Raw genomic sequence first — 16,075 nt, forward strand, 5'->3', positions numbered from 1 at the left:
CTGGAGAATTGTAGCATAATGTGGCTACTGAGTGAGTAATACAGAATATGGTTGCAACTAGATATATGTTGAGTGAGTTACTTTTTTAATGCCTGCTGCAAGTAATTTCATTTTCCAGCTTCCTTGGAATGTGTATGAATGTATTTGCTTGCTTTTCACCTACTGCTGGGAAGAAGGGGAAGTAGTTTGGGGTTGGAAGGAAATGTGGTTGTAACCCACACAAAATTGCTTGAGTTCTTACTTCATCACAGATCTGCTTTTAACTGCCAAGCAAACTTCAAAATCTACAGGAAAGCTTAAGTATTTTCTAAATCATGCTATTTGCTATTTAGCAGTTGAGGGACCTTTGATTTTGTGTTGCTTATTTCCAGTACATACTTGTCCCAGTGCCATGTTTTCATATGGGGGAAAAAAGTCCTGGCAGCTAGAAGGCAAATATAATCCTTTTATTACTTTAGTGTAGTTAAAATTTCCTGACTGAATTCTTTTTTCCAGCTGACAAAGACAGCTTTTGAAATCGGTGACAGTCAAGCCCCTCCCTTTTAAAAAATGTTTGTGATGTTCTATCTTCAGTGCTGCAGGAAATTTTGTCTGGAGTTCTCTTAACAAATATTTCTTTTAACTTCTATGCCAGTTTTCATGAGATGCAGACTGCAGGCTTAAATTTTATTTACTTCTTAACTAGTTAGAATTCAATCTGGTGGTGAACTATTGGTGAAAAATATGATGAACGATGAAAAATCTTTTTATAAATTTGGCTGTGAAAAGGGATCAGTGCAGTGTGGTGTCACAGCTCTGTGTTGTGAGCAGTAAACTAGGTTTAGTTAGGTTTAGCTAGCTAGTTAAGTTAGGTTTAGCATGGAAGAAGTGGAACAGAAAGCCAGATGTGCATTGCTTTGCAATCTGTACTACATTTGTGGCCCACATCCCATTTTTGTTGTTACTATTTGCAGCATTATCTCAAATCATAAGGACTTTAAATAAGGATGTCCCACTAAAAATAGCTTGAAAAATACGTGACAAGTGAAATACTCAGTGGCACTTTGATAACTGCCTCATTATGCTTTTCATAGTTACTCAGCAGAAAAGCATAAACCAGCTTGCTGAGTTGGTATGGGCATCTCTGTGGTATGGTGCCATGGTACTTTTATGCAAGCTTTGAGTCACCCAGACTTACCCAGAGAAGCTCAAAATGGGACCCTCTGTTTAGCCTGATGTGGAAGTAACCAGGCTGTGCTATAACCAGGCTAAATGACTTTGTGCAGTGTAACAGAGATTCTTCTGTCCAGTAAGTTGCCATTCTGTTTGCATCAGTTTTGTGAATGCTGTTTATTTTTGGACCTGATACTTCCAGAAGGTGAGGTGGAAAATGTTTGCTGTTACTAATTAAATATGCAATCAGAATTCTTGCATTCAAGTGCCCTCAAGAGTAGATGACGTGGAAAGAGAGATTTGTGATGGTTGACCTACTCTTTAATAGAAAACCATTACCCACAGCTCAAATACTGCTATTCTCCACTTGAGGTGTAATTAGCATGAATATGGAATCAAACTCTTTTTTTTTTCTCTTTAATAATAGTTGCAAGCTAAATGTACAGATCTGCAGGCAAAATGTACCGAAGCAAAAAAGACGTTAACTGAGGTAATCTTTGGTTTTTTTCTCTGTACTGATTCTAGCTGAATCACTTTTTAGAAGCTCTGTGTTTAGAGGGATATGTTAAATGATGATGTTTGACAACTCACTGATCCCATGATGTGGGAAAGCTAAATAGCATGAATAATTTTACGTGTGGAAGTGTATTTCAATTGATTATTGATTGCATCCTTTAGGTTAAGAGTTACAGTGAAAAGCTGGACAAGGAATTGGCAGCCTTAGAAACAATAGAATCCCAAGCAGATTCTAGGTAAGTCTCTTCCTTTGTGACATTTGAGGTTCTGAAAAATTTTTATTTTAAAATGAATCTCTCAATGTTTCTTGCTTTGTCAACCTAAAATTAAATAATTCTCTAGCTTGCTTTTCAAAGGCAGGAAGATGGTACCATACTATTCAGTCAGAATGAAGTGTCTCAATGTGTAGTTGAAAGTGATTGTAGTTGTTTAAAGCAGAAGAACCCTAAACACATTTGGCCCATAGAGAGGACATTCCTGATTTATTTTCTTCATATTTGAAGCCTTCATCTCACACAAATTAAATAAGTATCTCTCTCAAAACGTTCACAATAACTAAGTCAGAACATAGCAAACCCATCAAAAATACTAAGTTTAATACTACAGTTTTGTTTTGACCTTGGTATATTTGGGGTGGTGATATTTGGGGTTTGTAATTTACACAGGTTTTATCAGAAATGTATTTAGAACTAAGCTTTTTCTAATGTCTTTTAGTTCTCCACCTGTTTAAATTAGAAACTAAGTCTAATGTGGTTTACTGGATCTTCAAATTTAGCGTATTACAGAGTCTGCGAGCATTGGTGGCCATGAATGAAAACCTAAAAAGCCAGGAGCAAGAGTTCAAAGCACATTGTAGGGTGAGTTTTAGTTTCTCCTATAAGAATTCATTTAAAATCTGCTAAATAAGCATTATGCTTCTTCCTGATTAATTGTCACGTTGCATGTCCATGCCTGTCATGTCTGTGTCTTTTCCTCTCCCACCATTTACTGGTGCTTACAGGCTTACGTTGACTGTTGCCACCAGCCTGATTTGCTGCCAGTTGCCCAGTTCTGCAGTGTATCACATCTGCAACAAGGCTCATGACCAAGAAGTTCAAAACTGGATTTAACCAGAAGGTCTTGCTCTGAGACAGGGAGGTGTGAGGAAGGCTGCCAAGGCATCTGAATTAGTGTGGCCTTCAGTGTTCTTTTGTGCCTGGAACTTTAATGCAGGGAAGTTCTTAGACATGATCAGCCTTGTACTGATCACAGCTGTGGCTCTCCTCATTCCCGTTGCCATTCTGCTGAGAGCAGCTTGGGGTGGCTTGATAGGGAGCACTAAAATGTAAGTTTGAGATTGTACTGCTTTAGAGATCTACCTGTGCTATTAGGAACCTGAAATGGGTTGTCTCTTCTTGAATAATGCAGCCAACAGTGACCTGAAGAGATGGATGGTGCCAAAGAGGAGGGTTTTGTGAAGGCTCGTAGCATTGGAGCAACCCACCGAAAGAGATGAGACTGAGATTAAGCTATTGCAGTTTTCAGAGCATATTTCAGTTTTCCTCCTTAACCACTGTGTTTTGCTGTCCTTTTTACTGCTGTGTTATGGGCTGCTGGAAATATAATTGGAGAGAATTGGTTTAATTTTCTTCTATTTAAAAACTACTGGATGGCAGTTAATTAGAATGAAAAGCAGTAAAGAGAAATAGTGCCCTGAGGCATAGACTGAGCATAGGAACCTTCTTTTCCCATACATACTGCCTTGGAAAGCCCTAAAGGATTGCAGTGTAAACTACCTTGCAAGCAACTTTAGGTTCATTCAATTTTACAAATGCTATATGTTGCAGTCCCGTGTCATGCGGTTGCTATGGTAATATTCCTTTGCTTCCTCAGTTTCATTTCCCAACTAATTACTTGTCTTAACTCCATCTAGTATATTTGAGAGTAGGAAATTAATCTGTTCCTGTGTTTGATAAAAGCAGACAGTTCTGTGTAATGAGTGGTAATGGAGGCTGTACCCTTAAGCAGGGTTTAGACTTGCAAATTTAAATAGAAAGCTTGTGGTCAGCTCTGTGGTTTTGTTAGAGGTGTACATTGTCAAACTTCCTGCTCTTGCCTATGAAGAGAATGGATATTAGTTAAAATCAACACAATTTGTTTGTTTGTCTGCTTCGTTTTAAAGGAAGAAATGGAGAGACTTCAGCAAAATATTGAGAATTTGAAAGCTGAGGCAGCAGAAAATGGAGAGGAACAGGTAATAGCAAATGTCTAAGCTCTTATTTTCAGTTTGTGTTTTAGAATGTTGGTTTAGGTCCTTTGAACTTTTAGGACATTCTTCTAAACATTAGAAGTATATGTTGCAATCTCTGAAATATTCTTGTTTCCCTCCCACTGGTTTCCCCCACACGTCAGGCTAATAATTGCAGAAATAGAGTGGTTGGGAGTTTTCTTCATTTTCTTGCAGAATCCATGGGGCTAACTCATGGCTGCTTTTGTGCCTTTTCCTTCTTTCTTTGTATTACCAGAGAAGAATCTCTGGATGTTGTGTTAAGAGCAGTGCATACCTCTGACAAAAACACATCTTCCCCAGAATGTGTGGTGTTGGTTTTTTGCCTTTTCCTTAAAAGTAGATTTATTTAAAGGATGAAAGCACAAGTTTTCAGTAGCTCAGTACATTGCATGCCATGAGCAGCTGTCAGAAGATAGGCTTTAACAGAAGTGCATCCAGACTGATGGCAATGAATAATGAATGAACAGAAAGGAAGAGCATGAATGACTTGTATTTTCAGTGGGTAAACATTTGATACATTTATGCCTCTGAAATGAGGTAGATTACAGGTCTGTGATGCTGCTGTCCTCCTGAACACAGCATGAAAAAATAAAAATAGAAACTTAAATATTAAATTTTTAAACTAGAAAAAATTATTTTGAAGTCCACAATACAGAACCTAGAATACATGTCAGGAAGTTTATGTTCTGTCTGGGACCTGGGCCATTGAATCCAGGTATAAACATTCAGACAGAGTATGGACAATCTTCTGATACATATCTTCATTTAAAGTATGACTGTTGTAAAGCAATGGAAAAACTATTGGCAAACCTTAAAAACTAAAAGCTAGCAAAATACAATTGTTTACACTAAAAGATGGCAAGTTTTAAATTCAGATTATGAATCATTGTTTTTTTAAACAAACAAAACCAAAACCAACAAAAAACCCCACCACAAAACAAACAGCAAACAGTGGTGGTATTGGGTGGGACATTAAATGGAAGGTAGACAAACACAGAGAATAAACCCAGCCTGCACATTTCTGCACTGCAGCTCTCATGCTACTCTAACAGACAATTATTTTGGGTCCTCAAATTCCAGGAGCCAAATAAGGTTATAGAACAGCAGTACAAAGCTGAGAAAGAAAAACTTCAAAAGATCCGGCTGCTATTGGTGAGTAACTCTTTGTAAATCTCTTTGTACAAAATTAGTGGCATTTTGCTCATCTTGTAACTTTTTAATGCTTCTTTTTGTCCTTCTAATTTTAAAAAAATTTCTGTCACAAATCAATTATATATAAAAAATAAAAGCCTCAGCCAATGCTTTTGGTTTGTTGGGGTTTTTTTGTTTGGTTTGTTTTGTTTTTTTAATTAATTACTAATAGCAAAATACTGCTGGGGTGGGGCCTAGTCCATTTTAAGAAGAGAACAAGAAGAGGCTTTGTTTTCTCCCCTCCTAACTTTCTATTCAGGCACGAAGAAACAGAGAAATAGCCATTTTGCAACGCAAGATTGATGAAGTACCCAGCCGAGCTGAGCTAACACAGTATCAGAAGAGATTTATTGAACTTTACAGTCAGGGTATGTATACCAAGCAGCAACATCCTACTGAAGGTTAAAACCCTGAAAGGAGGGTGCTTACAGTTTAACCATATGGCATGTAACAGCAGCACTTGCTAATTCTGTGATGTTTTAAAGGGTCTGTTGGAAATTTTGTTATACACCTGGTTTTCAAGGTTTTATATGCTGGTTTTCCTGAGGGTGAAACTTAGTGCACAAGATCTCTGGAGTAAATTTTTGTCTGCAACAGGTTCAATCATTTAGGTAATGGCCTGTCCATTTAAAAAGTCCTCAATTCATCTTTTACAAGTGAAGTTGCTGTAAATTCGAGTCATGTTTAATTAACTGCTCTTTAACAGGAGATTGCTTTCGGTATTTTCATTGACGTGAGATGTCCAGTTCTGAAACAGACTATGTCAAGAACTACAAAGTTTCTTGAAAGGATTGTTTGCCTTCATTTTTTGATTTATAGATATTCTTGATTTATAAATATTCTGCAATATCTTGGTAGGATCAGAGTACAAATGGTCTTTATAAGAAGTTATAAAATTGGGAACTGTGCTCTGCTGACTTTCTGAGTAGGTCTGTTTGCTGTGTATGGATGGTATGGCACATGCAAACTGCATAAAATTTAAGCTTTCTGTTCCATTAAACTGATAACAGACCAGTATGTTTACTGGTGTATATTTAATGTACCTTGTTTATTAGAATAAGCTAAAATAAGATTCTGCCAAGAACAACTAGCTAATGCTTTGAAGATGTTCTGTATTTATTAAGTATGCATGTGAACCACGCTCTTGAAGGTTGAGCAGTTGTAAAATTAGCTAACTTTGATGCAAATCCCTTGCCCTGGTTGAGGCATCTCTGGCATAGTCATTTGAATCTCCTATATATGTTATCTGACTCCATGCATGAAATAGATGTTCTTTAGTGTACAAATCCAGTACTTCCTTCCCCCACTTTGCTTAATCAAGTCCAACTATGAAGACAACTTTGTCCTACCTTAAACTTTCTACAGATTGTTTTCTCTATCCCATCTAAGGGAATTCAGACAAATAACCTATGGTCAAAGCATCTACCTGCTCAGAAGATGGGGGTTTCATTTGCATATGAGGTACAGAAAGATTAAGGTCAAAGAGACTTTTGCCGCTTTGGGTGTTTAGTTTAAGATGCTTTGTTTCATGAGGCTTGTTTCTTGTAGTACAAAATATGTGTAGTAACTTTGGCTAACTCCAGGAGCCCACGCTGTACAGGCTAAGCTTTTTGAAAAACAAGCTGAAATTCTCTGGCAAGTCTTTCTGTGAACTGTGGCACTTTTAGAGCATTTCATTTAGCCAAATTTGGATAATCTTTGAAGTGGTCAAAACTTGGTTTTTTGGAACTTTGATCCAAGGGGTGTTGGACACAACAGTCTCCAGTGATGCTTTCCAACCTCGGTGGTTCTTTGATTCTGTACTAGAGTGCTTTTAAATTGTAATACACCATGCTTTATTTTTGACCTCACTAAACCTCCTTCCTTGGAAACATTAAGCTGTGGTTTCAAGAGAATCAATGAGTCAGCTGGTTTACTCTTCCTTGTCTTTCATTGCCTGTCTTGCCTTACATGGGCTCTGGTGTGTGCCCATAAGGCTCTCTAAGCTGGTACAACTTTCCAGCTCGGTGGCAATCCTGAAAAGTTTTCAAGTTTTTTCTGTCTTGGTACATGGAATCTAGTCGTTCAAGATCTGACTACCACAGCTGCTTCACGAAGGAAATGGTTTGGGAAAGGCCTATCCATTTGGCATCAGTCCTGCAAAAACCAAACTAATTAAGAGCACTTTTAACCCATATATTTTTATTCCAAGTTCAGGATTCTAGACAGTGCTTAATATATATGTAATGATAATAGTTTTTGCCAGTAGTCCTTTGCTGTTAAACCCTTTCCTTGGGAATCACAGATATCTTAGGTTTCCGTAGGCACTGAAGAAATAAAGAATAGAAGAGAAAAAAGGCTTTGAAACAGTAGAAGCTTTCTTGGGCATCTCACACATGCATAATTTGAAACACACAGTGCTATCAGATTGTTTATCTGTCCCTGCTGAACCAGTGCCTCTCTGCCACCATGGGCAAGCTATGTGAGGGCAGGTGTTAGCAGGCAGGACAGCAGCTATAAGCTGGTGAATGGTAAAGGTTATAAAGGAAGGATGGACAGAGAGTGGTGAGGAAGCAGAGCTGATAGTCTCAGCATAGGTTTGCATAAAGGACTGTCAGCAGTTGAGGCTGGTGTTCTCATAAAATCTGATAGCTGCAAACCCTGCTGGAGGTTTACATGCAGAGAGGGAATATACTTCCAGAGTGTATTAAAAAGTGTGCTCCATTATTGATAGTGGAAAGTATATTATATAAAGCCTATAAAGTGTTTTTACAGATTCCATTTCACCTCATGCTCTTATTGTTCTACCCTTTTTTGTTTGCAGTCTCAGCAACTCACAAAGAAACGAAGCAGTTCTTTACTCTTTATAATACACTGGATGATAAGAAAGTATATTTGGAAAAGGAGGTAAGAAAATGTTATTACTGTTTCCTAAATATTCAGTCTGTGGGGAAGGAGATAAAGAGTTTTACTTGGCTTTCACCACATTCACTCATGTCAGAGCAGATTTAACATTCGTTGTAAGTAAAAATGAAAACACTGATGCATATGAGCATTTCTGATGCTGAGAGGGACGTTGTCTGTGTAGTGAAAGAAGTGCAGCAGCTTAGTACAGCAGGTTTTAAACTACTATGTTCACAAAACACAGAATAGAGTCGTAGACTACCTCAAGCTGAAAGGCACTCCCTAAGGATCATCAAATCCAGTCCCCTGCTCCTCACAGGACTACCAAAACCATATGACTGCAAGTATTGTCCAGATGCTTCTTGAACTTTGACAACATTGGTGCTGTGACTGCTTCCCAGGGGAGCCTATTTCAATTGCCCTCTCAGTGAAGAACCTTTTCCTAATGTCCAAACTGAACTTCCCCTGACATACTGCAACAGAAGAGGGGGCTGTGAAAACAATCTAGAGGTATCTTTTGTTGTTTCACCCTTTTTTTTTTTTTTTTTTTTTGGTTCTTCAGGCTTCTTTCTAAAAACAGATTAGTTAGCTTTGCATTATTTAGATATATGTATTTAGTGAGACAAGCAGTTGTTGAATTTCTGACTATGTAGAGACACTATCCAGTTTTTAAAGATGATAAGCAACCACTTCCTTCCTTTAAGCAGCTGACTCTAATACATAGATAATTTTCAGTTTTCAATTCAGAAAAGTCATCAATTTATGTAGCTTCTATAGAGGGGTGTGTGATCCTGACAGTTGATTGCCAAAGGAATAGGTTGAAGTACAGAAATGCTCTTTTAAAACAGTTGACAAGAGCTGCCTGTACTGTGTGGTAAAACCGTGAGAAGAGATACTTGGAGGAGCCAAGGGAACTTTGGGCAAACAGCAGCCCTTTGGGAAAGAATAACATTAGACATGTACAAAAGCAGTTGTACTGTGAGGGGGGAAAAAACTGACTTCATTCCTTCCTGATTCTCCTACTCTCTACAGTAGCTAAGTACAATTTACTTTGTTTTGATAACCTTGAAAAGTGTTCCATGTGATTCTGCTGGAAAGCTCACCAATATTCTACTGTGCAGAACTTACTCAGCAGTATATCTTTTTTTCCTTTGCTAAGGCTGTGAGAAGATTATCACATGCTTTGTTTTTCTCTGGTCTTTCACTGTTTTCATTTTCGTATTCAAAACAGTGAAATGTAATCATACCACATAATACAACAGGTTGCAGATAATACTGTGTAAAGTAGCAGCTGTAGGTTGAAGGTTGAACTCGATGATCTTAAAGATGTCTGCCAGCTGAACCAATTCTATGATTCTGTGATTTTCCAAATAATGTTAGGAGTGACTGCAGTTTCTGTGACATGTGCTTATTAATGTCTCCATTCATGAAGATTTTAGTTTTGGGACAGAGCAATGTAGCTTTCCAAAGCAGTAGGGCAAGCAACTCTGCAGTGCTTGGGTTCATTTAGTACAGAGCGTTTTCAAATATTCATCAAAAGAGGAAATGCTTGGAAGGTTTTACCACAGGAGGCTTGCAGGAAGCAGTCAAAGCCAGGAGAGAGAATCACATTAATTGCTACATGGTGAATTTTAGTGCTCTCAGCAATATGTAGAAAGCAGGGGGAGGGGGGGGAATCAAAGGTGGTTACACAGAAAATATTCACTATAATTGGTTGGAGGAGAGCAACAAAAAAATTTCTGTGGTGCTGTTACAAATTTCTATTTCTGTCTGGATTCATCACAAAGTTAGTCAGTACTTTAGAAGAGAAGCCATGCATGTGAAATGTCATTCAGTACTTTTTAGAAGTTTACCTTTTATCAGCCTGTAAAATACCTACAAGCAAAACGAGTTATGATGCATGGCTGTTTGGAAACCTGTAAAACTCCTTTGCACAATGAAAGCAGTGCAGAAATTCACTGCTTGGTAAGTCTTTACCATACTGTGTGGAGATAATGGTCTCAGAGGCAAAGTGGAGGGTTTTCTGTGTGTTTGGGATTAGTTTGCTTTTTCCTGATGCAGTGCTTTGCTTAGGCTAATGAACTAAGTTGCAGCTTCTTGACAGGCCTATGCTGCTATTAGCTTCAAAGCTGCCCAAGTACTGTTAATACAACCTGGCTTTCTGTTGTTTGGGTGTGGGAAGTTATGGCTTGGATTTTTGCTTGATGAGGTGGGTTTTTTTAAAGATATTTCTTCATTTGCTATTCTGTTTGACTTGTCAGCAGCAAGAATATGCCTAAGTGAAATAGTCCTGCTTTATCACTGCAAGACTAATTATGTGAACCTAGCAGAGCCACAACATAAGTTTCTGCACTGTCATTGTTAACACTGGATTGAGTACCTGTAAATTACTTGTAGGTCAAATTTCAAGGCATGTTGAACATGTATGTGATATTCTACCTCATTGCTTTAGTGTGGAAGGTCATATTGCTAGAAGATGCTCAGTGGCATAACTGGGTGTCTAAAATCTCAGTTGTGGTCCAAGACTTGCCTCTGCTTTCTGTGGCTGCTCCACTGGCATAGGCTGGACTTGTACAAAAGGATCATGGTTTCTCTTCAGAAAGAGAGCTCATGGTGGTTTATATAGAGATGGTTGCTCTTCAGGGCAGTATCTGGACAATCTTCTTTTTTTAACTAAACTTGATTTTATTGTCCATGAAAGCTCATACCAAAAAGGATAAATTTATATTTTCTTCTTTTTCTAATTTGCAGGTTAACTTACTGAATTCTATTCATGACAACTTTCATCAGTAAGTAATGGTCCTTTTTCTCTTGATAGCTGCAATGAGTGGTATGATTGGTTGGAAAAACTGAAGTGAACATGAGTTACAGAGACTAAAAACTGTTTGATAAAATAGCTTATTAATTCTGTTTAAGCCAATGTTTCAAGAATCAAAGCCTTGAAATTCATTAACTTTTGTAGTCAAGTTATGTTTTTAGTATTTGGCTCTTCAGTTGCAATTGTAGAAAGAAATTCAGTCATCATTTTTCCTGGCTTTAAATTAAATATTTTCTCCATCTTGTGATGCTGTAGTTATTACATAATATACAAAGCATTAGTCTCTCAGACATATTTGTTATAAATTAGCTCTGCATTAAAGGTTTAGATATAGTTTGAAGTCTTTAGGTAGAATCATAGCTGTCTTTGGAAATTTGAAGTCAAATATCAGTGTGTGATGCAGCCAGCATTTATTTGTTTCTGTAGTATGAATTTTTGCAACGGCATTGCAGTTCAGGAGAGTCATGGGGGAAAGATGGCCATTTAATAGTTTGAAATTATTTTTCCTGTTCTATCCTTATATAATTCTGTTGTGAAATTCTAAGTTTTGGGGTGCTGGAATTTTTTTTTTTGGTTGGTTGGTTTGTTTGGGCTTTTTGGTTTTGTTTGTTTCTCCCTGCAGACTAATTATCTCTTTGCTTGCTCCTATATACTTGTGTTCTTTTGTGTTTGGTCATAAATGTTGATTTTTTTTTTTTTTTTTTAATGATTCTTTTTCCTGTTGTGATACTAAAAAACCTTTAACTGCAATAAAAAACATGAATTAAGTATTTCAGGTGCTTTCCTTTGCAGCAGGGACTGTTGATCTGTTTTGCTCGGTGATGAGATCCTCTTGATTCTGTCCAGTCATTAGGAATCAATACTGTAATTGACATCTGGGGTTTGGATTGGATTTTTGTTTGGTGGCTGTGCAGGGTGCATTATATTTTCTTTAATTTATTTTTCTTAATCTGTTTAAGATATGTTACAATTCTAAAATTACTTCCAGCCTTTCCCTATCTAGGCATGAATTTATTTTCTGGAGTAATCTCCTAGTTCTGTGCTCTTAGCATTCACAGCAGCTGCTTTTCTCAAAAGTTTGTGCTTTTGGTTGCTTCATAGCAATTTATTTCTGTGCAACAGATGAGAGAAAGGAACAGACTTGAACCGAAAGGGAGAACAGTTGTGATGAGCTCTGTAGTCTCTGTACCAGCTGAAGAGCTGCAATGTTGCCTGAGATCAGTGACTAAACCTGTGAATTTTTACTTAGAACACTAGCAAGGTGAACTCTTGAAAATGAATAAATATGCAGGGAAACTGTAGAAGAGGCACAATGTCCACATCCCTGTCAGTTGTTACCTTTTTTCTTTCCAGAGCAATGGCATCTTCTGGTTCTCGTGAGCAGTTCTTACGGCAGATGGAGCAGATTGTAGAAGGCATCAAACAGAATCGGATGAAGGTCTGAGGCTCTTCTCATTTTCTTTGCTAGAGCTTGGGAATTATTTCAGAAATCCTCTTTGATAATAACTGTGCCTCTTTGATAATAACTGAATCTGTTATGTGAGGTGCAAATTAAGCAAGCCACTAACAAGTAGTACTTCTTTTCCCTTCCATAAGAAACTTTTCACCACTAAAATGATAATGACTAGAGTAGAATAGAGGTATTGTAACACCTCTCTCATGATAGGAAGCTTATATCCTTTAACTTATTTTTAGCAGTGTAGTGACTTAGATGCTTGAAGCAACTCTATGCCACTGAGTCAGGTGAGAACTCTTCATCTGGTTTGTGTGGGCACAGTCATATCTATGTCTTGAAGCTGCTTTGGGCTGCCAAAGAGGGTCAGTAGCACATCACAGAGCCCCAGCCCTCAGCTTTCCTTGTCCTAGTTGCAGCATTATTTGACGCCTCGTGGAATCCACTTGGGTGTTTTTCTGTTGTTTTTGTTGTCTTAACCTGATCTAGAAAAGGCTCTGCATTGCTGATGTGTCGTGTGTCCACATAACTAAAGGGGGTTTGTGGGTGAGCACTCAGTGGATGTGCCCCAGCACTTGTTCAGAGAAGACAAAACTGCATCTGGTAACTTTTGGGAGCTATTTTGTAAAGCACAGCCTCATTGGATTTAAGTGATCTTGGAGCAGTGCAAGCATGAGGTCCAGCAGCAGCTCCAAGCTCCATGGGCATATTTGCACACAAAATAGATAGGCTTAAGTACTTTTTGATAAAGGATAGTTACTGACTTGTAGCTATTGCGTTGTTTCACTCTTAAATTTTTCATATGTGAACATACTCCTATTTTCCTAAGTCCCACAAAGGGGCTCTGGAGTTTCTTTTCTCTAGAGCCAGAAAATTCTTAGTAGTAGGTTATAGCTGTTCTTTATTTGAGTTTAAATGGAAGTATGATAGACTGTGAGTCGATTATGTACACATAGATGTTAACAGCACTGCAAATGCAAGGATTGAGAGCAGACAGAGCTCTGCTGTGGCTTCAGGTTCTTGCAATCAAAGTGTTAAATCTGAAGTCCACAAAATCATTCTGGACTCCCTTACTGTATTCTCAAGTGGAATAAAAAGGCTGAGCTGCTTCATGTGCAGATAAGGGAGAGGGAAATGAACTGGAGCTATCAAGTCAGATGGATCATTATTTTGAGGGGAAAAATACAACTTAAGCACCTCTGATGGCCGCTGAAAGCAGTGGCAGCTCATGTCGCTTGTGCTGTATTAACACAGTGGCAGTTTGGCCACTGGCATATGTGAAAGAGTTCGTCAGTGACATTTCATTCCTAGGTGTAGGTGCCTGGATCAGCAGGAGATGGCAGTTAGAACTAATGGAGAAGAACAAGAGTTTCTGAATGAAAAGGCTAAGCTTATCTCGACTGAGACAAAAAAAATATTGATTGTTTATGACAGAGTTGATAATCACTCAGTGACTTTTAACAGTTGATTTCTCAATGCCAGTGAAGATACTGACAAAGAATGGATGCTAAGAAAGATTTAACAACTCACATGGTTCCTTGGGGAACAGCTCTGCAGCAAAAGGGAAGGTTTTCTTATTCTTCTGCTAGGAAATGTCTGTTGGATGACTTTTTCAACAGACTGGCACTAGTTGTACCCTGCAAGGGTTATTCATCCCTGTGATGGTTTAGTCTTATCTATTGGAGTACTGTCTGCAGTGCATTAGAAGTGCTCACAGTCAGTTTCATGATTCACTCTTAAAGTACATCCGTTATAAGTGTTTTCTGTACAGCCCTGGAGATTTTATACCTGAAGAGAAATTTCGGTTTTGAAAGCCTATCATATTGTAACTGCATTGTGGAAGAGGCCCGAGGAGACAGACTTGTTACAAGAACGAGTAACTTGCCAACAAGCATCTCAGTGTGATAACAGAGATTAGCAAGGCTTTACAAGGACAGGAGGCCAGTTTCTGCTGAGAGAAGTACATAGAGATTTGTCATGTTCATGCAGTTTGTCAGAGTGTAGTAATAGGGCCTTCTTTCTTCACAAGGATCTAGTCCCTGGATGTTTTAGCAATGCTGGTTTTAGTCTCATCCTAAAGGAATGGGACATGTGCTAATGCCTTTTTCTGCTTTAATGATTTTGGTGCTTTTTCTTCCTCAAGCATAACTTTAAAAACCTACTGGCCTTTGTAAGTTCTGTTAGGACAGATTCCCTGATGTTTTGGGCAGCATCTGGCTTTGTAAAGGAGACACCTTGTTAGCACAGTTAATGCTCAGGGAAAGTTTGGGATCTGCTTATTTCTTTTAGGCATAAGATTAAATAAGGTTAGTGTTGATACACAAATCTAGAAATACAGCAAGTTGTGCTGCTGTGGAATTACCTGCTTGTTTGGGTTTTTGCAGCTTGTTGAATTGCATTTTACCTTGTCAAAAATTAGGAGGCAAAAGCCAGCTAGAGAGAATGCACAAATAATCTTTAGGGAGAGGAATACAACAGGGCTATGTTTGTGTGCTTGTGCCCTAGCATCAGAAGGAGGGAAGATTCACTCTAGACTAGCAGTAAACTTGTGTGTGATGCTGTGGTGGAGAAAGTACTCCTGAGAAGAAGGCAGTCTGTTCTGCAATAAGTACCAGTCCTCTTCATGTTTACAGACTTGAGTTATGTTCGTCACAACTTTGGCAAAAGAAGAGACAAGACATTTTTTATGTGGGGATCTTGAGCATTGTTATAGGAAGGCAAAGCTGTCTCCTGTCTTCTCCATTTCATACAGCTAAAAACAGTCAAAACAAGTTCACCACATTGCATCAAAACCCTTTTTCTGGTTTGTCTTTGTTATCTTTGTTAATAAATTTCACTGTGTCCTCATTGCAGTAGGATTGTTTAGCGAGCAGGATTCCTGGCTGGCAGAGATGTGAGCCTTAGCTTAATTGTAGATCTTCCCTGTAGTGCCTCTTGTACTAAGACATCATCATCAGGTCTTTTTTTTTTTTGGTGAGCTGGCCTAAATGTTCATTGCATTTAAAGCAGAAGCCAGGGGTGTTATCTATGAAGCATCTGCCCCCATTGTCTCTTTTAGACAGTTGTTCCTTACACAGCATATGTGTGTGTGTGTGTTCCTTACACTTCCACAGTGTATAATCTCTTATCCCATCTGTATATCAACAGATGGAAAAGAAGAAGCAGGAAAACAAAATGCGACGAGACCAGTTGAATGATGAATACCTGGAACTTCTAGAGAAACAGAGGCTTTACTTTAAAACAGTGAAAGAATTCAAAGAGGTAAGAACGTTTTTGCTAATGTAAAAACATCCAGTGTTCAGTGGCCTGACTTCCACAATAAAAGTGTGAACGTATGCACAAGATTTCCTGGTACGATTACGATACCATGTTCACAGTGTCTCTTTGGGGTTATCTCCACATGATTCTTGCACTCTGAATCCGACTCTGGAAATTCTTTTTTCACTGGTAGATTAGCAACTGTTTGCTTTCTGTTAACAGGAATGCCGTAAGAATGAAATGCTGCAGTCCAAGCTGAATGCTAGTTCTTCCTGAAGGAGCTCCAGCTGGAGAAGTTTATAGATTGTTCAGTCCATTGAATCTCTTTTGGAGGTGACAGTTATAATTGCAATGTAGATAGATATATATATATATATATATATATATATATATAAAATATATATATATATATAAAAAGTATATATATACACACAGCTGTAAAAGTCTGGGTTTTTTCCAGTATGTATTAAGTTTTACATTCCTTCATCACGTGGCTGTATTATCCATTATTGCCTCCACTACACAGTAAAGAGTT

At 38.2% G+C, this 16,075-nt stretch overlaps 1 protein-coding gene across 1 annotated transcript in view; it reads left to right on the plus strand.

Annotated features, from left to right (window-relative positions):
* CCDC93 (coiled-coil domain containing 93) overlaps window positions 1–15,848 on the plus strand; it is a 42,141-nt gene extending 26,293 nt beyond the window's left edge. The window contains exons 13-23 of the mRNA XM_054381094.1: window positions 1,580–1,642; window positions 1,831–1,904; window positions 2,444–2,525; window positions 3,830–3,901; window positions 5,018–5,089; window positions 5,388–5,496; window positions 7,932–8,014; window positions 10,763–10,800; window positions 12,183–12,267; window positions 15,430–15,543; window positions 15,763–15,848. Coding sequence (XP_054237069.1) covers window positions 1,580–1,642; window positions 1,831–1,904; window positions 2,444–2,525; window positions 3,830–3,901; window positions 5,018–5,089; window positions 5,388–5,496; window positions 7,932–8,014; window positions 10,763–10,800; window positions 12,183–12,267; window positions 15,430–15,543; window positions 15,763–15,816 — 846 coding nt within the window. The 3' untranslated portion in view covers window positions 15,817–15,848. The remainder of the gene's footprint in view (window positions 1–1,579; window positions 1,643–1,830; window positions 1,905–2,443; window positions 2,526–3,829; window positions 3,902–5,017; window positions 5,090–5,387; window positions 5,497–7,931; window positions 8,015–10,762; window positions 10,801–12,182; window positions 12,268–15,429; window positions 15,544–15,762) is intronic.
* Window positions 15,849–16,075: the final 227 nt, after the last annotated feature.

The sequence above is a fragment of the Indicator indicator genome, chromosome 5 (assembly GCF_027791375.1).
Source record: "Indicator indicator isolate 239-I01 chromosome 5, UM_Iind_1.1, whole genome shotgun sequence".
Classification (NCBI taxonomy): Eukaryota; Metazoa; Chordata; class Aves; order Piciformes; family Indicatoridae; genus Indicator; species Indicator indicator.